The sequence below is a fragment of the Podarcis liolepis genome, assembly GCF_965112155.1.
Source record: "Podarcis liolepis genome assembly, chromosome: 16".
NCBI classification, from domain to species: domain Eukaryota; kingdom Metazoa; phylum Chordata; class Lepidosauria; order Squamata; family Lacertidae; genus Podarcis; species Podarcis liolepis.
Window position 1 is genome coordinate 29,212,229 of NC_139567.1, and position 22,184 is coordinate 29,234,412.

The window sequence follows — 22,184 nt, forward strand, 5'->3', positions numbered from 1 at the left end:
TTATCAATCGAAAGATGCCACAGATGATGGGCCTCAGACATGTTTGCATCCTGACTCTGTATCTTGGACATCTGCCTCTTGCTATCTCTATCGCTTTCAGGGGTGGGGGAACTTTTCTGAAGCTATCTGTCCTGTGACATCCTCTCCAGATGTTGTAATCGCAATTGTTTTGTGGCTAGAATCACCTATAAGAAGAGACCAGGGGAGCTTCAGGGTACTGAGCGTCAAGGCATCCAAGGAAGGAAAGACCCCAGACCGTCTCTCCATCTCCACCTGCCATGAAGCTGTCTCTGGTTGCCCTCCCCTTTCTCCTTCTGGCTCTGGCTTCTGCTAGTCCACGTGAGTCTGCCCTTCTCATATGTGGGTTTATTTATTTAGGAGATTTATACCCACTTTTGTCTGATTTTCACAACAACAATGTAATGACCATTATTATTATTATTATTATTATTATTATTATTATTATTATTATTACAGGTGGCACTGTGGTCTAAACCTCTGAGCCTCTTGGGCTTGCCGATCAGAAGGTCGGCGGTTCGAATCCCCACGACAGGGTGAGCTCCCGTTGCTGGGTCTCAGCTCCTGCCAACCTAGCGGTTCGAAAGCACTCCAGTGCAAGTACAGTGGTACCTTGTGTTACAAACTTAATTCATCCCGGAGGTCCGTTCTTAACCCGAAACTGTTCTTAACCTGAGGCATGCTTTCACTCATGGGGCCTCCCGCTGCCAGCATGCCGCCGGCACATGATTTCCATTCTCATCCTGGGGCAAAGTTCTCAACCTGAGGTACTACTTCCGGGTTAGCAGAGTTTGTAACCAAAGTGTTTGTAACCCAAGGTACCACTATAGATAAATAGGTACTGCTGCAGCGAGAAGGTAAACAGCGTTTCCGTGTGCTCTGGCACTCGTCACGGTGTCCTGTTACAGCAAAAGTGGTTTAGTCATGCCGACCACATGACTCGGAAAGCTGTCTGTGGACAAATGCAGGCTCCCTCAGCCTGAAAGCAGAATGAGCGCCGCAACCCCATAGTCGCCTTTCACTGGACTTAACCATCCAGGGGTCCTTTACCATTGTTGTTGTTGTTGTTGTTTTCATACATTTCTTAGTTGCTTTATACAAAAAAAAAGTCTTACAGCAACTTAACAATATAAAATGAAGCCCGATGAGATCAGATGACACCAGTTTAAAATTAGGGTGGGGGACCATAGATAAGTATAGTATTTGGAAAGGACATAGTCATTTATTTAAAACACAGCATGGAGAACCTTCAGTCTTCTGGTGGATGGAGACAGAGGGGGCTTCCTTTTGGCTCTGCAGACAAGCCAATACTGTACTCTCCGTTCCTTTCTCCCTTTCAGGTGAATATGATGAGGAGTTTGGGATCCATGATAAGTCTATTCCCAGTGCTGGTCTTGGTAAGTCCTCCTTTTGGGGTGTCCACAATAGTCAAGCAAGCCAAGTGGTACCAGGGTCACGTGCCAGGGTCATGTGCTTTTGTGCCTAATCCAAAAGTCAGCAGAGGTTATCCCATGAGGACTACAGTGGCACAGCCCTCTCAAGCAGATTGTCAGGCAACTTGCAAATCCACGCCTACAAAAGAAATCTGAAATCCACACCATCTTGCCTCTTTCCCCCAAACCTGGAAGATATTCTCCCTAATCTCAGATGCAAGAGGCTGATTGTGATTGCTCCCTGGTGTGAGGTACTCTGCACATGATCAGAGGTTGTTACTTCACACTTGCAGGATTGAGCCATCCATTGAAAATATGTTCTGATGTGCCCTGGCTCAAATGAAACAATCATTTTTTTATATATCCATTGGAACCATGGGTTTAAATTTAGAGGGGAAAGGTGTTGCAGATAATGAAAGGCTGGTTTTCCTTGGTGGGGGGACATGGTGGGGACATGGTGGGGGGTTTCCTTGTATTTTTAAAGCATTGTGTGTTTGTTTAATTTTTGGGCAAGAGGTGTGGAGGCACAATCAGGACTTGACTACATCCTAGTCATCCAAAATTCAGTGGTTTCTAAACACACTTGCATGTACATACACATACGAACACACAGGTTCTCTCTACCCAGCAATGAAGGTGCAAGTTCCAGACAGGTTCTGCCACGTATCCTCCTAAGTCTTCCTTGTCTCTCTCTCTGACCTTACTCAAAGAGGTCAATAATCTGATAAGGCTGATATTCTTTACTTGGGCTTGTTTATTTTAACCCACTTGCAACTGTACTCATTCTATGTGCCTTTTTATAATTTTGCTTTTCAGCCATTATTTTTCACCTGTTACTATAATTGTTGTCTCTGTTTTATACACAAAATGGAAAAAACATTCTCCTGGTAAGTCTTCCATGTCTCCCTTTCCTCAATCATTTTTTATATATCAGTTGGAAATATTGGTTTTCATTTAGAGGGGAAAGGTGTTGCAGATAATGAAAAGCTGGTTTTCCTTGGTGGGGGGGCATGTTGGGGGGGGGTTCCTTGTATTTTTAAAGCATTGTGTGTCTGTTTAATTTTTGGGCACGGGGTGTGGAGGCACAATCAGGACTTGACTACATCCTAGTCATGCAAAAATCAGAAGTTTCTAAACACACTTGCGTATACATACACACACACACACACACACACACACACACACACACACAGGTTCTCTCTACCCAGCAATGAAGGTGCACATTCCAGGCAGCTTAAGCCACTTCAGCAGTGGGGAAGGGGTACAGTGTGGTTTTGGTTGAGGGAGGATCTTGGCTGCCCTGGGGGGAGTCTTGAGGGCTAGATCAAAAGCCCTGGGGACCACATTCAGAGTTCCTCCATGCTTGCTTTTAAATGCAAAGGCTTCCACACAGAGACAGGGATGTGTATGTTTGGGTGTTTGATGCGAAAAATTTAAAATAACCATTGCTAATAAATTGAGTCAATTAACAACAGTACTTACTTATACCACTTCTTACAGTTGGGCTGGATCCCTCGTCTCCCTGCTGTGAAAATTATTCCAAGATAAAATTCCCAAAGAACATCGTGAAGGATTATTTCTTCACCAGCAGCAACTGTCGTCTGTCTTCTGTAGTGTAAGTTTCCGCATCAGGGCAAAAACCAAGAGGCCAGCTGGATAACATGTTTCAAAGGGTAGAAGGTGAAGTGAGGCTTAAGCACTTGGGGGACAGATTGAGAAAATCATGAGAGTAGATCCCAGAAAAATGGAGAAATTGTCACCCTGGAGCAGAGATTGGCTGTGACTATTTTCCAGTCTTAAATTCAGTTCAGCATTTCAGCAGAAGCTTGCAAAAAAAAAAAATCACACTGCATAAAAATCTGTTAGACATTATTGTGCATTTTGCTCCTAATCTTTGCATTTTTGCAAGCAAACACCACCACCACCCTCGCCCCCGCCAACAGGTTGCAGTTTTGGACTCCAAAATGCAGAGAAGGGTGGGTTTTCAAGGCGAGCTGTGTTTCAGTGGGCATCAGAGGCACCAAGTTACTTCTGAAGAGTGAGGGAGCCTGTTGTACACTTGGGACATCATGTGCTTGACATGTGACATTGCATCGTCGGGAGAAGGCTGAACACAGAGCCCAGCATGGCGCAGTTTCAATGGCTGGCAGTTCCTCCTCTCTTGCGCTCAGAAGGAGCCAGCCACTGAAGCCGTGCCACGCTCAGTCCCATGCTCAGCCTCCTCCTCTGCCCCCTGCCAACAGATATTGAACAGGGCAAAGACAGCTCGGCCCCACAGAGCCAGCACCCCAGTGGGCCTATTCATTTGGGAAGCATGGATTTGATGGGATCACATTAAGACTGCGGTCAGAAGCAATTTCTTTTCCATCTCTATACCCTGCTGAGGGCACAAGGTCCATGGCAAGGTTGATCCTGGTGCCTTTTGACATGGGAAGCGGGCTGCCTGCCTTTTTCTCCAGACCCAAGAGAAGTGGGGTCCTCAGGCTAGTGGAGAATCAAAAGGGCACATTCAGTGACACATGGTGAATGTCTGTTTCTTTCTCTAACAGGTTTGTATTCAAGAGAGGACGAACAGGCTGTGCTGACCCAAATGCCCAGTGGGCCAAAGATCTTATGGAATACATTGACAGCATTAAGCATTCCCCCAGCTCAAGACCCACAACTGTGCCTATCCCCAGCGCATAGCCCACATTAGGAAAAGGCACTTGGAGCCACGGCAACCTCCTTGCTTCTTCGCTGAACCTCTTCCCTCTCCCTCTCCCTCTCCCTCTCCCTCTCCCTCTCCCTCTCCCTCTCCCTCTCCCTCTCCCTCTCCCTCTCCCTCTCCCTCTCCCTCTCTCTCTCCCTCCCTCCCTCCCTCCCTCCCTCCCTCCCTCCCTCTCTTTCTCCCCGCTCATATTCTGTCCCCTTCATGGCTGAAGAGAGTCTTCATTCAAGGGACTCTGTGGTTATCAAGGCAGCGATCTAGGAGCAGCCGGCCTGCCTTGTGGGAAAGGGTCTCCCAGAAAGTAGTTCCTGAAGTTGCCATGTGCCCCTTTCATACCTAAGTCAAACAACACTGGTTGGCAGGTTCTGTTCAAGCAACCAAACATCTGTTTCCAAGCAGCTTTGCAAAATGTTGATTTCCAGTGTGTGGCTGTGGGACGAATCCATTTTGCCCGGGCTTTTAAGGAAATTCCCAAAGCATGATTTAAATCTCACCTTGGGTATTTGCCTTGAGAATCCCTACAGCAAATGTTTCATTTTGAGTTGACTTGTCAGAACCAAAACATTGGCTCCAAAATTTGCCAAGATAAGCACTTCATGGATCACCAAAGAGCTCTCAGGACAAAGATTTGTAACACAATCCTTTTACCATTGGGGCATGAGTTTAAGGGGTTTTTCTCTTCAACCCAGGCTCAGACTTCTCCCTCAGAAATGCAGTTCAGTCAGCAGAGGCCAGGGGTGGGGGGAATCCCTAGCACCCTACCAAACAACAATTCCCAGATTCCAGTGTCCTTCTGAAATCTCATGCAGCTGATTTTTAGGCTCTGTGTGTTCTTCTTAAAGATGTATTTAAATACGATTCTTTGCCTTTTCCACTTGTTAATCCACACATTTAATTAGCATCATTTCTGAATACTTTGCTCTCTGCTTGAGAGGCAACTTTAAGCACACTGATTTCTGCTTGTGTTGTTGTTAAGTATTGCTTATTGGAGTATGTCCGCAAATGGGCCAGTCTGCAGTTCTGCTGTTGACTTCTGAAAATAAAGATGCAGTTTGAATTCCTCTCTGTCTTTTGCGAGTCCTTCTTCTCTCCAAGGGGGGGGGGGGCGTGCAGCAGATCCAGGCAGACTGAGATCAGCTTCGGAAGGGGAGGGAGATGACAGGCATTTTTTCAACCTCAGCCCACAGGGAACAAGGTGGTCATGATTCCCAAGGCTGCCTCTGCTGCCTCCCTTGGCTCAGCTGGTTGGGTGGCAATATCTGGGATTTAGCCTTGATTCAAGTGGATGGCAAGGGAGGAAGATCCGCTCCAGTTGCCCTTTTTGTCAACTCCTCATCAAGAATGATGGGGGCATCTGTGCTGACCCCAATATACAATGGGTCCAGGTTCGCATCCGCCTTCTCCCCGTACCCAGTGGTGAACCTTGGGGTCTCAAATTTCAGCAATCCCTTGTGCAACACCAAAAATTCAGCACCCCACAACTCCTCTCACCTTGCATTCTACATCATAGTTGCGGTGCCCCCTGCTCTGCACACAGTGTGACCAAACCCGTTGCACTCCCCTAAATCTGCCTCTGCTCCACCATCTCTTTGGATTCCCACCAAGAGCCAGCCAGGCCTCTGCCTCTCTCTCAGCCTCAATTCCAGACAAGCCCACTCTAAACGATCCTTTGGAGCTGCTTGACAGTAACAAGGAGGATGTGGGCAGGGATGTCCACTAGACAGTATCTATTAAGACATTCATAAAGCCTTTCACAGCCCCTCCACAAAGGCTTCCGAATAAGCCTAGAGAGTCATGGGATAAGAAGACAGGTCCTCTTGCGGATCGGTAACAGGTGAAGAATCAGGAAGCAGAAAGTGGGAAGGAATGAAGAGTCCTCCCAGTGGAGGGATGGAGAAAGTGGGCTACCCTGAGGACCAGGATTGGGCCCTGTGCTTAACTCAAATGAACATGGATCCCTATTGATAAGGAAAACATCCTGGGGTGTGGATTTGCTCTGCAGCCCAGCTCATTGGGGTGCCACTGCCTGCGGGTCTCTCTGGTCAGCAAAAGAAGGAGTCTCCAGCCAAGTTAAAGCAAAAAATCAGCGGTCAGTTGACCTGATCTTTATTTGTAGGAACCCCGAGCATGGGGTTGCGTGAACCTTTAAGATGTCCCCTATTTTCCATAATACATTTTTTAACAGCTTCATCGATACATCACAGATATGACACAAAGTAGGAGAGTTTCGGATGTAGAAACATGAGCCCATCACTCACCTCAGTCCACAACTGGGTTTTTAATATTAATTATCCACTTCTCCAAAGAACAATAATAGTATTTGCACATCCCCCTAGCTACAAGGCTTTCCTGAGCTTCTCCTTTGAAAGTATCAAGATTCATCTGCCATCCCAATGGATTTCAGTCTAGGTTATGTGCCTCCTGCCTCCTATTGTGAGGCTAGGTTCACACCTTATGGAGGGGCAAGGAGTATGTGGCCTTATGCTCAAGGGATTATGGAGGCAGTCTGAGCTCTAGATTCCCATTGTCCAGAGGAGTCAGTACCATCGAAACCAAGGAAATTGGTCAAATCCTTGAAGTTTGGTGATTATTTGTGAAGTGTCTACAGTTTTCTATATGGGATAGTCAGAGGAAACAGTACCATACATAGTCTCAGCTTATTGCTACAAGTTTATAGGCGGTTTTTCTCAGCCTCTTTGCTGTTGTGTATGTATGGTGCTTGTGTAAATGGTCCTGGTCCTGGCCTTAGTTTGAGGCTGTGGTGGGGACTTGGGATTTGCAGGGGGGTCATTTAACTGCCCCCCATCCCTGGTTTTAACACTGCACAGCTTCTATACACTAAGCTAGTCAACCAGCAAATTCCTTAACCGACTTCTTAACACAACTTTCCCAGGGTGGGCAAAATGGAGATCCAGGTGAGCCTTGGGTGGATCCAGAAGACAAGAGCTTGCCTGGAGTTCCTCTGCCACCGCTGGGGGTGGGTAGGTAGGTGGGAGTCTCCCCATGGGACACAGAGGGCTCTTGGATGTTACCAGAACCCATCCAAGAAAAGGAGTCCTTACGGTAAGTCATGGCACCCTCCATTGCACCCACAGCCCAGTTGCTACCCATCCTTCACCCTAAAATGGCCTGAGCCTTCCCTGGACCTCGTTCCACCTACATTTGTGCTCACAAGGCCTCCACCCTCCCCGGAGACCATGGAAGCACCCAGGCTGTTTACACAGAAATGGACGTGTCGCACGAAAGGGCTCTTATCAACTCCCTTATCAATCAAAATATGCCACAGGTGATGGGCCTCTTGATACGTCCACATCCTGCCTCCGTATCTTGGGCATCAACCCCTCACTATCTCCCTTGATTGGGGTGGAGTGGAAACTTTTCAGAAGTCATTCTAGAAACATCGTCTATATAGAAGAGACAAGGGCATACTGCGTGTCAAAGCTGTCAAGGAAAGAGACTGGAAGGGCCCCAATCCTCTCTTCATCTCCGACTGTCATGAATCTCTCTCCGGCTGCCCTCGTCTTCCTCCTCTTCATGGCCACCTTTGCCCTGGCCACTGCTTGCCCACGTGAGTTTATTATCCTTCTTTTCTCCAATGTATTTTTTTATTTGGGATATATAGCAGCTTTCAATTGATTTTTAAGACAGCAATAGGGCCAGCTGACCCATGAAGCAGGGTGAGGCAACTACCTTGGGTGGCAGGGTCAACTGCGGCAGCAGATCAGCCTCCAAGGAATGCGCTGTCCTCTGCCTCTGCTGCTGCCACCACTGCAGTGGCAGCAAAAGCTGCAGCTTGCTCTTTAGAGGCCAGATTTGCCACGTCTTTGGCAACCTCTCTGCCCTGTGCCACTGCTGCTGCAGTCTTGGAGGGGACCAGAGGCAAGATCACAGAGATTCCCAGGTGTAGAGAAGCAGCTGCAGTCATGGCCCATGAAGAGGCACTTGGCTTACCCATGAAACGGTGCCACGGATGAGCCTCACGTGGAAACCAGACCTTTGTCTTGCTCAGTGAAAAATCCACCCCAAAGTATGCCCTCCCAAAACCATAGGCTAGCAACAAAGGTTTTATGGGTCAAGATTCCCATATCCATGGCTGTGGGAGGTGGACGGTTCACAGGGATGCAAACCCATAATGGCCCTCCATTCCTTTCTCCCTTTCAGGTGTAGAATCCAAGAAGGCACCAGGTGAGAAAACGTATCCTCCTAAGTCTTCCTTGTCTCCCTCTCCTCTATCTTACTCAAAGAGGTCAATAATTTGATAATGCTGATATTCTTTACTTGGACTTGTTTATTTTAACCCACTTGCAACTGTACTCATTCTATGTGCCTTTTCATCGTTTTGCTTTTCAGCTGTTATTTTTCACCTGTTGCTCTAATTGTTCTCTCTGTTTTATAAGCAAAATGGAAAAAGCTTTACCAAAATTGTAACAAACCTTACCCAAAGGGGGAACTGGTGCTAGACTCACATGGATGCTTCCTTCCCTACTCTCTGTCCTGGAGATGCTGTTCACACAAGCTTTTCAGCCAAAGGTGGCCACAGTTCTCAAGGTCTTGTGTGAAAACCATCCTTTGTGTTGTTAACCAAATTGCGTCCGTCTGCCCAGACTGGTTAGTGGATCTCCTCAAACAGGAGAAGAAGGGGCCTGGAGGCAAACCTATTGGCATTTCCTCTTCTTATTTTTTGTAATGAGATTTTTGTAATGCTGCCCCAGGAGCTGGACTACGGAGGAGAGGGCTATTGACGGCCACAAGCCATGGTGGCAACGCTCTGCCTCTGTGGTTGGAGACAGCAACACTTCTGGAGACAAGTTGATGGAACCCATGGGAAGGGAGTGTGCTCAGGTCCTGTTTGTGGGCTTCCCATTGGGAGCATCTGGTTGGCCATTGTGAAAAGAGAATGCTGGACTTGATGGGCGACTAGCCTGAAGCAGCAAGGCACTTCTGATGTTCTTATGGAACTCCTTCCCACTGGAGGCAATGATGGCCACCAAAACGGAGGACTTTAAAAGAGCATTAGCTAGGATAGTATGGCTCCTCTTATATTCTTTAGGGGGAGCACAGTGAAGGAGGGATGGTCCCCTCCCAAAGGGTTTGCTTGGGAGGAGAGCAGGGCCCCACTGCAACCCTCCCCAAGGCACCTCTGTTGGCCAGAGAGAGAGTCCCAGGTTCACTCCCCAGCATCTCCAGGTAGGGATGGGAATGCCCCACATCTGACACCACACTGAGCCACTGCCAGTCATTGCAGACCATAGTGAGCTAGATGGGTTGACTTGCTGAAAGGTAGCTTGTTATGTGCATATGAAATTAGCCCTCTAAGATTTCAGCGCTCATGACTGTGGATAGTTTTAGGGAAAGGACAGTGCCAGAGCATCTGCTCTGAATGCAGGTCTTGTGTTCAATCCCAGCCACATCTCTAGGTTAGGCTGGTAACATCCCCTGCATGAAATCCTGAAGAGCTGCTGCTGCCAGTCTGTATAGACAATATTGGCTTAGATGGATCAATGGTCTGACTCGGTATAAAGTAGCTTCGTATATTTAATAACAGTCCTTGATTCAGAATTCTTGGGATTAGAATCTTACTTTGGGGGAAGAAGCTCAGTGACAGAGCAACTACCTTGAATGCAGAAGGTCTCAGGTCCAAATCCCCTGTGGAGTCAAATCAAGACTGCAGGAAGCAGAAGTCATTCATTCACTCCCTTCCGCTCTTCTCTCCCACAGACTCAGGCTACTGCTGTAAGAAATGCTTTATGAGACCCATACCACTCAGACTCCTGGCGTCCTATGACTATGCAAGCAGCAAGTGCTCCCAGCCAGCTGTCATGTAAGTATGAAAAACTTGGAAAACAATTCATGGGTCATCAGCCAAACTACAAACTATTAGCAATAGCTGCAGAGGCCAAAGCCCCTTTGCAATTCCATACCAGATCAGGGGGCTTCAGGGAATCGCCTCTCCATCCTGGAAGTGACCTGGTGGCCTTAGGGAAGCCTCAGTCCCCGCCCCCAACTCTGATGAGATGCAGGCTGTTTACACAGAAATAGATGTGTTGCATGAAAGGGCTTTTATCAACCCCCTTATCTATCAAAACATGCCACAGGTGATGGGCCTCTTGATAAGTCCACATCCTGCCTCCATATCTTGGGCATCAACCCCTCACTGTCTCCCTTGATTGGTTCCAGTAGTAGATAGGTAGCCGTGTTGGTCTGCCATAGTCAAAATAAAAAATTCCTTCCAGTAGCACCTTAAAGACCAACTAAGTTAGTTCTTGGTATGAGCTTTCGTGTGTATCTGAAGAAGTGTGCATGCACACGAAAGCTCATACCAAGAACTAACTTAGTTGGTCTTTAAGGTGCTACTGGAAGGAATTTTCCCTTGATTGGGGTGGAGTGGAAACTTTTCTAAAGTCATTCTGGAAACATCACCTCTTAAGAAGGGACCAGGAGGAGCTTCAGAATTTGGCGCCCCCAAATGGATCTTCTCAAGTATGGAGCTACTCAATTTTGCACCCTTCAGCTTGGCGCCCTGTGCAGGAGAACTGCCTGCACTGATTTGAACCTTGATCTCCTGGGTCCTAGAGGGTGACTGTCAATATCAGCCTTCAGCACCACCCCCGCCCCAAACTAGGCCAACCCCAAGGCAGAGAACGACCTTTTCCTAGGCATATGATAGAGTTGGCCCTAAGCAGATATCATCTCTTCTTTTGCAGATTCATCACAAAGAAGAACAGAATGGTCTGTGCTAATCCCAGTTCTATATGGGTCATGGATCTCATCCATCGTCTCTCCCCACCATAGAAGCAATGCCCCTCCCTCTTCTTCTCCACAGGAAGAGAAGAGAGTCCAGGGCTCAAGCTGCTTTGAATGCCAGGAAATCAGACCTGCAAAAAGTGAAGCAATATGAATAAAGGGAGCATGTGCAGAGTACCTCTCATTCATAACCACACAAGAGTGTATGTATGCTCCTGGCCCATTTATCCTGGGCAAAGGCGGAGGTGGAGAGCAGGACTGCTGGAGGTGGCCCTTCGCATTTGTGGCTCAGGCAGCCTCAAGGAGAGAAGCTCCACCAGCACACCCCATTTCAAAGGCACCAGATATTTCAGGTTTTTGCATGAAATTAGGGAAGCTTTTAATGTTTGATGTATCATAGTATTTTAATATTCTTTTGGAAGCCGCCCAGAGTGGCTGGGGAAACCCAGCCAGATGGGCGGGGTATAAATAATAAATTATTATTATTATTATTATTATTATTATTATTATTATTATTATTATCTGAGCTGGAAGGAGCAAAAACTCCTTTTGTAGCTGCTACTTCCAGACAGGCGTGTCACTCTGCCCCCTTTATCTCTACAACAAGCAGCACTACTCCCCCAAACTGTCAACCGCAGCCATGATGTTACTCATTGGATGAAAACACTGAAAGATGGAAGCAGGCTTTTTTCACTTTGGATAGCACCTAGGCCAGCGGTTCTCAACCTGTGGGTCCCCAGATGTTATTGGACTACAACTCCCATCATCCCTGAGCTCTGGCCTTGCTAGCTAGGGGTGATGGGAGTTGTAGTTCAACAACATCTGGGGACCCACAAGTTGAGAAAGGCTGACCTAGGCATTTTGAAGAGGGGTAGCCAACAGAATGCCCTCTGGATGCTGTTGGGCTACAACGCCCTCTGAGTGTTGACCATGCTTGTTGGGGCTGATGGGAATTGTAGTCCAACACTGGAGACTGTGGTGTCTTTATGATCTATGGTTTATTTACACATATTTACACACCTGGTAGACCATTCAAGTGTCCCTATTTTCCAGGGACAGTCCCAGATTTATAGAAGCCATCCTGGTTTCTGATTTGAACCCAGAATGTCCCACTTTTCCTTAGGGTGTCCCTATTTTAATCAGAGAAATGTTGGAGGGTGTGGAGCTATGCAACACGCCCCCCCAAGCCAAGGAGATACGTAACTATACAACCTTTAGAAGACATTTGAAGGCAGCCCTGTATAGGGAAGTGTTTTTAATGTTTAACAGTTTGTTATATTTTTATACATGTTGGAAGCAGCCCAGAGTGGGCAACCCAGTAAGATGGCTGGGGTATAAATAATAAAATTATTATTATTATGGAATAGGACATCCCTATTTTCATCAGAGATATGTTGGAGGGTATGACCTGAGCCTAAGATGGAGGGGCTCACAGCATCATCTCCCAAAATGGTTTTGCTTCTCCCATAGTCATAGCCTTGGATTCCAGCAGAAAGCAAGCATGGCTCTGTCTCTCTAGCTTCTGCCTGCTCTTATCTCTCACATGCTCTGGCTTTTGCCCCTCCCACTACCAGCCAGGTGAGGCAGAGAGGGCAGCCATTTGCCCAGAGAGCACCATCACTACTTTTGGCAGCCCTGAAGGCAGCCCTGTTCTGAAGGCAGCCCTGTTTAGGGAAGTTTTTAATGACTGATGTTTTAATAAAATAAAATTTTAAAAAATTCCTTCCAGTAGCACCTTAGAGACCAACTAAGTTTGTTATTGGTATGAGCTTTCGTGTTATTGGTATGAGCTTTTGTGTGCATGCACACATTCTTCAGATGTTTTAATGTATTTTTAATCTTTCGTTGGAAGCTGCCCAGAGGGAAACCCAGCCAGATGGGTGGGGTAGAAAGAATAAATTAGTAGTAGTAGTATGGTACACTAATGGCAGTGCTCAGTTGGCAACTATGGCCATTCTCTCACAAAGAAACTTGCCAGACTAGTTCAACAATGGGATCCTCCATTAGATGTTAACCCCTGCTGGACCAAGGATCCCTGGAATTAGAAGGGACTCAGGCATGATACAGACTAACGCCCTCCCCCCAACTCACAACAGTTCTTTTGTCTAGTTAAACTATCCCACAGGAGGAGGCGACAGCCACCAACTTGTTGACTTTAAAAGGCAATTGGGCAGATTCATGGAGGAGAGGGCTATTGATGTTTACTGGCCATGATGGCTCGGCTCTGCCTCCATGGTTGGAGCCAGCAATGCTTCTGAATACCAGTTGCTGGAAACCACAGGCGGGAAGAGGGCTCTTGTGCTGGAATCCTGTCTGTGGGTTTCCCACAATGGGCATCGTGGTCAGGCACAGTGAGGTCAGGATGCTGATCTATTGGCCTGATCCAGTGACACAGCTCTTCTTATGTTTGTATTTGATGTCCCTATGGAAGCAGCTCTGGCCGATCCCCTTTGCCATGGAGGAAAGAGCTGTCTTGGTGTTAACTCCTGCCCTTGTCTCCACCTCTGGGTTGCCACAACACTTCCTCAGTCAGTCCCATGCTGCCCTCCTCAACTTTCCCCCATTACCCCCAGAGCCACCTCAGCTTCGCAAGAGGTGAGGGCAACATGAATCATTTGGAGAAGGAACGGGTGATTTGCGTCTCTTGAAAGAGATGCTACTTCCTTCCTAGGTAATGGCGTATGCATTCTTTCTGCTTTTTTTTCAAGAGAACATTTGTGGTCTGACACAGCATTACAGGGACAGCGTCCAGGCTTCAGGAACAGGTTAAGGGAAGAAGGGGAGATTTTTTTCAGTAGGTCGGTTTCAATGAGTAGTAAACCAGGGGGAGGTTTTTTTTTTAGCACAGTGGTTCCCAAAGTGGATGGTACCTTCTCCTGGGGAGGGCAATGCTAAGAGGCAAGGGGTGGCAGAGGCTGGATGTGGAAATGAATATCAGACTTTCTAAGGCTGGTATCAGTGGATCAAGTTCATCCAATTTAAATAAATGTGCAATTAATTGTTACCGACTTGAATGTTATGGTATTATTCTCTTCCTTATTGGGTCATGCAAACCTCGGTTCTGAATAATGCTTTTTATAGAGAAGAAACACTATGGTGCATCTGCAGCAGCAAAACTGGATGCCTTCATGTGCCCCAGCTGCAACAAAACATGTCTCTCAAGTGCTTCTTTTATTATTAATAGAGAAAACCGTGTTGGTACTCACCATGAAGTTGTTACAGTAAGTGCCACACTTTTAACATTTGGGGGGAAAGGTGCAGGTACTGTGTACCATTGAGTACCCCCAGAAAACCCCACAGTGTCTCTCCCATATCAGCTTCTACAGCCACAGCAGATGCTGCAATCTTCCAACAGCTTGACCTCACGCCCAAAAGCACACTCCTCCATTCTCTCCCAAGACAGACAGATGCCAATCACCATAGGGTAGGGTGGGGGGCACCAGGGATGACTTCATGGAATCAAGGGGGCAGTGGCCCAAAGAAGTTTGGGAACCATTGGGAATTCAGTTCATCTTTTCGGCATGTTCCAGTTCACCAGGGTCAGGGGGCCAGCTTGGTGTCTTCAAGTCCTTGGTTCAAGTCCTGCTGGGTGTGTTTCTCCATCTCACCCTGTGCAGCTGGCCAGGACCAGAGCTTGAAATATGAGTTTTGAAGAAGAGTTTCCCCCAACAGCTGATCAATACAGTGACGAGGATGTGTCTTACTTTGGAGCCAGAATCTCTGATTCTGAATGTCCAGAGGGAAAGGCCCAACTAGAGATTGTGGAATAATAAGTGATTATTGGGGTTTCATGCCCTACCACTTGTAAGGGGGACTCACAGAATCATAGAGTTGGAAGAGAACCCAAGGGATTATGGAATTTGTGGTTTTATATTTTGATTTTATTCTGTAAACCGCCCTGAGACCTGCAGGTATAGGGCAGTATATAAATTCAATACATCATCATCATCATCATCATCATCATCATCTAGTCCAACCCCCTACAATGCAGGAATCTCAAAACACATCCAATTTGAAACCATACCGGACCCTGCTTAGCTTTGCAAAAGGTGCTAGCAGTTTTGTTGCTGCTTCAAAGCTGATAAGAGGACCTGTTCAGGAAGGATAAGGTTATCAATGGCTAGTCATCATTAATATGTTCTCCTTTCTTTTATTGGGAGCTGTATGGTTGTAAATGGCAGTTTATATCCTGAAAATATATGAAGCGCAAAAATAAGGGCGTTTCTTAAGTACAGTGGTACCTCGGGTTACATACGCTTCAGGTTACAGACTCCGCTAACCCAGAAATATTGCTTCAGGTTAAGAACTTTGCTTCAGGATGAGAACAGAAATCGGGCTCCGGCGGCACGGCAACAGTGGGAGGCCCCATTAGCTAAAGTGGTGCTTCAGGTTAAGAACAGTTTCAGGTTAAGTACGGACCTCCGGAACGAATTAAGTACTTAACCTGAGGTACCACTGTACTTAAAAGCACAGGCTGTTGACAAAGATTGGCTTCTGGGCAAATAAAGATAGCTGGTGGCTTTGCAGGGACCCAGTATTTGAAAGAAGGTGCTGTGTGGGTCTAACCATCACCCCCTTCCTGATCCCAACCACACACTCCAGGGTCTGACAGAAGATGAGCAACCTTAGGCTGTTCATTCATGAGGCTGCTGCTCCCCCTGGTGGAAGAAACACACCCACAGCTCCCTCCCTTGTTATACAAGGCCCCATCCACACTATAGATTTAAAGCACTTTAAACAGCCATGACTTCTCCCAAAGACTCGTGAGAAGTTTAATTTGTTTAGTATGTAGAGAGTTCTTAGGAGACCCCCTACTCCTCTCCCAGAGCTACAATTCTCAGAGTGGTTTGGCAATCAATCCCCTTTCCCAGGGAACTCTGGGAACTGTAGTTATAGGAAGGGAATAGGGGGGGGATCTTCTGACAACTCTCAGCACTCTTAACAAACTATAGTTCCCAGGATGTTTTGGAGGAAATGATGACCATTTTAAGTGGGATGGTGCTGATTTAAATCTATAGGGCGGCTGGAGCATCTTTCTCGGAACAAAAGGTTAAGCAGAGCCCCGTCTGCCCTTCCTTCTGCAATCTCACCCACCCAAAATCCCCTCCAGCCTCTCATTCCTCAGGGTTGCATGTGAGAATTGGAGTTATTGGGGGGGAGCAGTTTCCAACATGGCAACAAAAATCAAAAGGAAATAGAAAAGCAAAACCAGAACATGGTATATTTCATATGAAAAAGATAAACTATATACACACATGTCAGGGGTTCAGGAGCAGAGACGCAGAGAAGGGAGGAGACAGAGAGCGAGGGGGAGGAATACGAAGGAAGGATGAGCGGGGATGACGACCCGAGATCACCGAGCCTGTCTAGCGAGTCCGAGGATTCCCAGAAGGGAGCGCCAGCAGCCAGAGCAAGGGGGGAGAGCAGGGGGACACCCCAGGAAGAAGGGTCCAGAGAGGGATCAGAAAGCAGCAGTTGGAGATCGGGACCCACGTGCCCAGCCGGGAGCAGCGGGGAGAAAGGGGACCAGATATCGGGTTCCGGAGACTTTCAGAAAGAGGGAGGGCATGAGTCAGGAGTAGTCACGCCCACCTCGGGGAGCGATGAAACGATCAAGAGGAAAGTGGAGAGTTGGGCGCGCGCGCCAAGTTCAAATGTAGCGGAAGCTGGCGCAGTCAGCAGCCCAGAGAGTGAGCCGGGTCCCAAAGCCCGCCGCAAGGAGGCGGAAGGGTCAGGGGGGTCCGCGTCTGAAGAGAGTAGGAAGGGAGAGACCCAGGGGGGCAGAAGGACCCAGAGACGGAAGGAAAGGCGCAGGAGGTGGAGCAAGGCTAGGGTATTAAGCTGGTGCGCTAGAGGCGGGGACTCAGACGGGTCTTCGTCGTTCTGACCTAGAAGAAGTAGGGCTGCACATTGCAGTTTGGAAATGGAACCTGTAATCCAATAAAGACTCTTTGAAACTGAACGCTGGCTGACTTGGTCCTATGTGAGCTGGGACTGGGCGGCAGCCCTGACAGTAAGACCCGTCCCCTTAGCTTCTGACACCTGATACCTCGCAGCGGAGACAGAAGCAGCTGGAGGAGGGGATCGGTGTTTGGGAGCAAGCTCACGACGGTTGGCAGAGATGACGGAAGCAGAGAAAGTTTCAGCGCTGCAACAGGCAGTTACCCAATTGAATGTGGAGGTACTGGCATCCAAGAAAAGGGAGGAGGATGCGGCAGCCGCCTACCGAGATCTCCACGCCAGGTTTGAAGCATGGGTTAAGCACGGGCAGCCAGGACCCAGACCGGAGGGGGTTGGGTTGGCACGGAGAGCAGGAGGGCTTGTGGCTCACTTCGATGGGAATTTACAACAGTACCCCAATTTTCGAGCAGATGTAATGTGCGCACTGCAACTGCTGGCAAAAGACTTTAGAGATGAGGAAGAGAAAGTGGGGTTTATACTATCCCATTTGCATGGGGATGCTAAAGCGTGGCTACGCAATTTGTGGAGGGATAAAGATCCGGCGCTTCAGAGTGCAGATGCCTTTATCAAAGCGATGGATGCGTGTTTTTTGTCTACCATTGATGTGGATCTTGCCCGACGGGAGATTCATGGACTGAAACAAGGGAGGGCGAGCGTCCGGCAGTACCACGCCCGCTTTTTTGCGCTGGTCAGTGCATTGGAATGGGACCGGGATTCGCCCCCAGTCAGGGACCTGTTCTGGGAGGGTCTAAGCTCTGCTGTGAAGGATGAAATTGCGAGGGGGGAGAGGCCCCGAAGCACGCAGGAAGTGGTCCAAAGGGCGCTGACTGTGGGGGTGAGGCTGGAAGAACGTCCATGGTGCAGAGATGAAGGACGTGGAGGGCGCGAAGCAGCAAGAAGTTTCTCTTTCGTTCCAAGGGAAGCAGCGCGTGCGCAATCCACACCTCCGCCAGGAGGGGGGGTGGAACCGATGGAGGTGGGAGGCGCCAGGGCTCAGTCAGCTACCAGAGCCTCTGCACCGACGGCAGTCAAGACTAAAACTCCTAGAGGGACCAGGAAGTGTTACATATGCGACAGCCCTCAACACTTGGCGAAAGAGTGTCCCCAGAGGAGCTCCAAGCACACTGCAGCCTCCGCAACGGTGAAAGCGGCCACGCAATGCAGCGAAGCCCAGCAGGGAAACGACGATGTCTGGCTGGAGACAGAGGCACTGGGGCCCAGCCAGACGCATCAGTGAAGCAGTCCCCAGCGATATTGCAACCCACGGACCCCCTCCCACCCAAACCAGTAGTGCAGCTCACAGCGTCTCTCCAGCTACCCAATGGCGTCACTATCGAAGTGCCGCTTTCTGTGGATTCTGGAAGCAACGCAGACTTTATAGCACAGGATTTTGTGGAGCAGCACGCTATAAAGCTACTGCCTGCCACTCTGCCCCTGCAAGTCGTCACAGTAGATGGCAGAGAGTTGCTAGGGGGGCAGGTGGTGAAGCAGACGCCACCAATGGTGATGCAACTTGGTAACCACAGGGAAGTCATCAGTTTTAATGTCACCCGACTGTCGGACACGCCCATTGTGTTGGGCATGAGTTGGCTGGACAGGCACAGTCCAACGCTGGCTTGGTACCAGAGACAGCTGATCTTCGGCTCCTCTTACTGCGCAGAACACTGCATCCTGCCCAGACAGGAGGGGGAGGAGGAGGACTCACAACTGCAGTTGGGAACGTTGCAAGCAGTCCCCCACAAATACGCGGACTTTCTGGAGGTCTTCTGCGAGAAAGAGGCAGACAAGCTACCACCGCACAGGCAATATGACTGCAAGATTGACCTCCTGCCAGGGGCGACGCTGCCGAAGGGGAAGCTATATTCCATGTCTGAGGACGAACTACAGGACCTCAAACAGTTCATAGATCACAATTTGCAGCGCGGTTTCATCCGGGAGTCCAGCGCAGTAGGGGGCAGTCCTGTTTTCTTCGTGAAGAAGAAGGACACGCCCCAAAAAAGATTGGTCGTGGATTACCGCCTCTTAAACAGGATGACCAAGCCCTCCGATTTCCCCATGCCCAGGATTGACGACCTGCTGGCGACGGTGCGCAAGGGAAGCGTGTTCACCAAGTTGGACCTGCGAGGAGCGTACAATCTCATCCGCATGAGGGAGGGCGATGAGTGGAAGACAGCCATGTTCACGCCTCTGGGCACCTACGAATACAGAGTGATGCCGTTTGGTTTGCAAAACGGTTCTCACTGTTTTCAAGCTTTCATGCATCACGTGTTGGCGGGACTCCTCTACAAGAAGTGCGTCTGCTTTCTGGATGACATCCTGATATTCTCTGACTCGCAGCAAGCACACGACCAGGACGTTCGGGAGGTGCTGAAGAGGCTGCAGCAGCATAGACTGTACGCCAAACTGGAGAAGTGCCAGTTCGACACGACGGAGGTGGATTTCTTGGGTTACAAGCTGTCGGACAAGGGGCTAGCCATGGACAGCGCCAAGGTTCGTGCGGTGTTGGATTGGAAGAGCCCGCGCAACCGGAAAGAGGTCCAGAGGTTTGTCGGATTCGCCAATTTCTATCGCAAGTTTATCAAGGGGTTCGCGATGCAGACGGCAGCTATTACGGACACGCTAAGCTCCAAGAAAAAGAAATTCATCTGGACGGAGCAGGCGGAGCGGTCCTTTCAGACACTCAAGCGTCTCTTCGTGTCGGAAGAGCAACTGCTGCATATCGACCCCAGCAGACCGCTGCGGGTAGAGACAGACGCGTCCGATAGAGCAGTGGGAGCGGTCCTGCTGCAGAGGGACCCACAGGGGGTCTGGAGGCCGGGGGCGTTCTACTCCAGAAAGCTCAGCAAGTCGGAGCAGAACTACACCATCTGGGATAGGGAGTTGCTTGCCATTCATGCAGCTTTCAAGGCGTGGAGGCACTTCCTGATCGGCGCCAAGCACACGGTGCAGGTCTGCACGGACCACAAGAATCTGGAGCACTGGCGCACGGCTCGGTTCCTGAACCAGAGGCAGATACGTTGGGCGGAGTTCTTTGCTGACTTCGATTTCCGAATTGAGTACGTCCCGGGCGACACCAACATCATGGCGGATGCACTGTCCCGAAAACCGCAATACCTCGAAGAGGCGACGCCAGCGGCAGCCATGCACATCTTCGCGCCAACAGCGTGGGCGTGCGCTTCAGCCACAGTAGACCTGGATGCGGTGCGACGGGCGTTGCAGGACGACTCATTCGCGCAGGCGAAGATGGCAGAGGTGCACAAGGGCACGGCGAAGGGCGACGAGTTCCAGATACGAGACGGCTTGCTCTTACGTAAAGGGGCCATCTACGTGCCAGGAGACGAACTTCGCGCCCGGGTACTGCAGCAGCTGCACGACGCACCCACGGCCGGGCACTTTGGCACAGAAAAAACGGTGGAATTGGTCGCAAGAGACTTTTGGTGGCCCAAACTGAGGGGGGAAGTCGCGGACTACGTCGCGAGGTGCGACACCTGCCAGAGGGCCAAGCCGGTGCACAAACCACCGGCGGGACTGCTGGAACCGCTGCAAACGCCGTTTGAACCATGGGAGAGAGTGGCCCTGGACTTTGTCACGGATCTACCCAGCTCGAGAGGCAAGACAGCTGTACTAGTGGTGGTGGACTTGTTCACCAAGATGGCACATTTCATACCGTGTGCGAAGGTGGCCACGGCAGAACAAACAGCCAAACTGTTCATAGATCACGTGTTCAAAGTGCACGGGCTGCCGCGGTCTATACTGTCCGACCGCGGACGCCAGTTCATCTCGAATTTCTGGCAAAAGCTGATGGGCTTCCTGAACGTCAAGATCAACCTGACATCAGCAAGACACCCGCAGACCAACGGGCAAGCGGAGAGGGTCAATGCCATCATGCAGCAGTACCTGAGATGCTATGCCAATCAACAGCCTGCGACGTGGGTGGATTACCTGCCGCTCGCCGAATTCGCCTACAACAACACGAAACACGTATCCACAGGGGTGACGCCGTTCTTCGCCAACAATGGGAGGAATCCCAGAACCTTCCCGGGACTGGACAGAGTGGGGGAAGGGGAACCGCAGACGGCGGACGCTTTCGCATCTGAGTTGCAAGAGGTCCACGATCAACTCAGACGGCAGCTGGAGCTAGCGAAGCACGCATACAAAGTCCAAGCTGACAAGCACAGGCGAGTGGGCGAGGAGATCCGAGTGGGAGACTGGGTCTGGTTGGCAGCCCACGCGGTGCCGACCCGATCGTTAGCCAAGAGGAAGCTGGGGCACAAGCAACTCGGTCCATACCGAGTCGAAGCGCAGATCAACCCGGTGGCTTTCCGGCTGGTGCTACCGGAGGGTTCCAGGATGCATCCGGTGTTCCACAGGTCGGTGCTCACCCCCTACAGGGCACCGCACAGGTTCCAGGAACCAGGAACGGCACCGAGTCAGTCTCCGGAGCGGACGGAGGCGGGAAGATTGCCACAGCAGGACCCCATCAACGAAGTCACGGAGATTTTGGACTCCAGATGGGGGGAAGACGGAGTAGAATATCTCCTTGCAAGGGAGGGCACCCGGGCCAGTGCTAATAGCTGGGTGCCGGACTACGCCTTGGAGGAACCCCTGCTCAAGGACGAGTTTCATGCCCTTTTCCCACACAGACCTATGCCAGCGGGCTTCTTCGACGACTGGTTGTTCACGCCCACGCTTTCCTCCAGCACGTTTCATGGCTTCGACTCGGAAGGGGAACCCGCACCGCGCACACGTTCCCCAGAGGGGTCACCGGAGGGTTCGGCGTCCGACAACTCGTATTGGTGGGACGATCGGCCAGAGGAGCAGTGGCGCCGGAAGTGGCAGGAGATACCAGGTCCAGCGACAGACGCAGAGACTGACATGGACGTTTGCAGGGAGGATCTTGGTTTCGAGCACGGCGGCACCGAAATGGAGGCGGAGGAGATCACCGTTGACGAACGCGGGGAGGAAGACTCGGAGGTCTTCAGTTGGCGGCCAGCAACGGGGAGCGAACTGTATCCGACATTCACTCCCGTGATGACGGAGCACCCACCAACCACCCTTGAGAGCGGGGAGGGGGGAAGGGGGGGCTTCGAGGGGGGGATGGATGTCAGGGGTTCAGGAGCAGAGACGCAGAGAAGGGAGGAGACAGAGAGCGAGGGGGAGGAATACGAAGGAAGGATGAGCGGGGATGACGACCCGAGATCACCGAGCCTGTCTAGCGAGTCCGAGGATTCCCAGAAGGGAGCGCCAGCAGCCAGAGCAAGGGGGGAGAGCAGGGGGACACCCCAGGAAGAAGGGTCCAGAGAGGGATCAGAAAGCAGCAG

At 50.0% G+C, this 22,184-nt stretch overlaps 2 protein-coding genes and 1 long non-coding RNA gene across 4 annotated transcripts; 2 read left to right on the forward strand and 1 right to left on the reverse strand.

Moving 5' to 3' along the window:
* Positions 1-181: 181 nt before the first annotated feature.
* LOC310695315 (C-C motif chemokine 4-like) lies at positions 182-4,686 on the forward strand. Its single transcript, XM_083479500.1, has 4 exons — positions 182-339; positions 1,359-1,415; positions 2,952-3,066; positions 4,001-4,686. The coding sequence occupies exons 1-4, from the start codon at positions 279-281 to the stop codon at positions 4,134-4,136; spliced, it is 369 nt and encodes a 122-aa protein (XP_083335626.1). The 5' UTR covers positions 182-278; the 3' UTR covers positions 4,137-4,686.
* Positions 4,687-5,062: 376 nt separating this feature from the next.
* LOC310695339 lies at positions 5,063-13,822 on the reverse strand. Its single transcript, XR_014520016.1, has 3 exons — positions 13,045-13,822; positions 9,773-9,886; positions 5,063-5,191 (listed from the first exon to the last, which is right to left on the reverse strand). It is a non-coding gene; the product is annotated as an uncharacterized lncRNA (long non-coding RNA).
* On the forward strand, positions 7,342-11,179 carry LOC310695320 (C-C motif chemokine 5-like). Of its 2 annotated transcripts, none has more exons than XM_083479505.1 (4): positions 7,342-7,726; positions 8,320-8,361; positions 9,877-9,979; positions 10,863-11,179. In XM_083479505.1, the coding sequence occupies exons 1-4, from the start codon at positions 7,654-7,656 to the stop codon at positions 10,948-10,950; spliced, it is 306 nt and encodes a 101-aa protein (XP_083335631.1). In that variant the 5' UTR covers positions 7,342-7,653; the 3' UTR covers positions 10,951-11,179. The 2 variants fall into 2 exon arrangements, with proteins under 2 accessions (XP_083335631.1, XP_083335632.1); XM_083479506.1 differs by having other exon boundaries at positions 7,406-7,726; positions 8,320-8,343; positions 10,863-11,173.
* Positions 13,823-22,184: the final 8,362 nt, after the last annotated feature.

Bases quoted from the DNA above. Each gene is read 5' to 3' on its own strand.
- LOC310695315 (XM_083479500.1), top strand. From the start codon at position 279: ATGAAGCTGTCTCTGGTTGCCCTCCCCTTTCTCCTTCTGGCTCTGGCT. The intron at 340-1,358 runs GTGAGTCTGCCC...TCTCCCTTTCAG, and splicing joins TCTGGCTTCTGCTAGTCCAC to GTGAATATGATGAGGAGTTT. The intron at 3,067-4,000 runs GTAAGTTTCCGC...TTTCTCTAACAG, and splicing joins TGTCGTCTGTCTTCTGTAGT to GTTTGTATTCAAGAGAGGAC.
- LOC310695320 (XM_083479505.1), top strand. From the start codon at position 7,654: ATGAATCTCTCTCCGGCTGCCCTCGTCTTCCTCCTCTTCATGGCCACC. The intron at 7,727-8,319 runs GTGAGTTTATTA...TCTCCCTTTCAG, and splicing joins CCTGGCCACTGCTTGCCCAC to GTGTAGAATCCAAGAAGGCA. The intron at 8,362-9,876 runs CTAAGTCTTCCT...TCTCTCCCACAG, and splicing joins AGGTGAGAAAACGTATCCTC to ACTCAGGCTACTGCTGTAAG.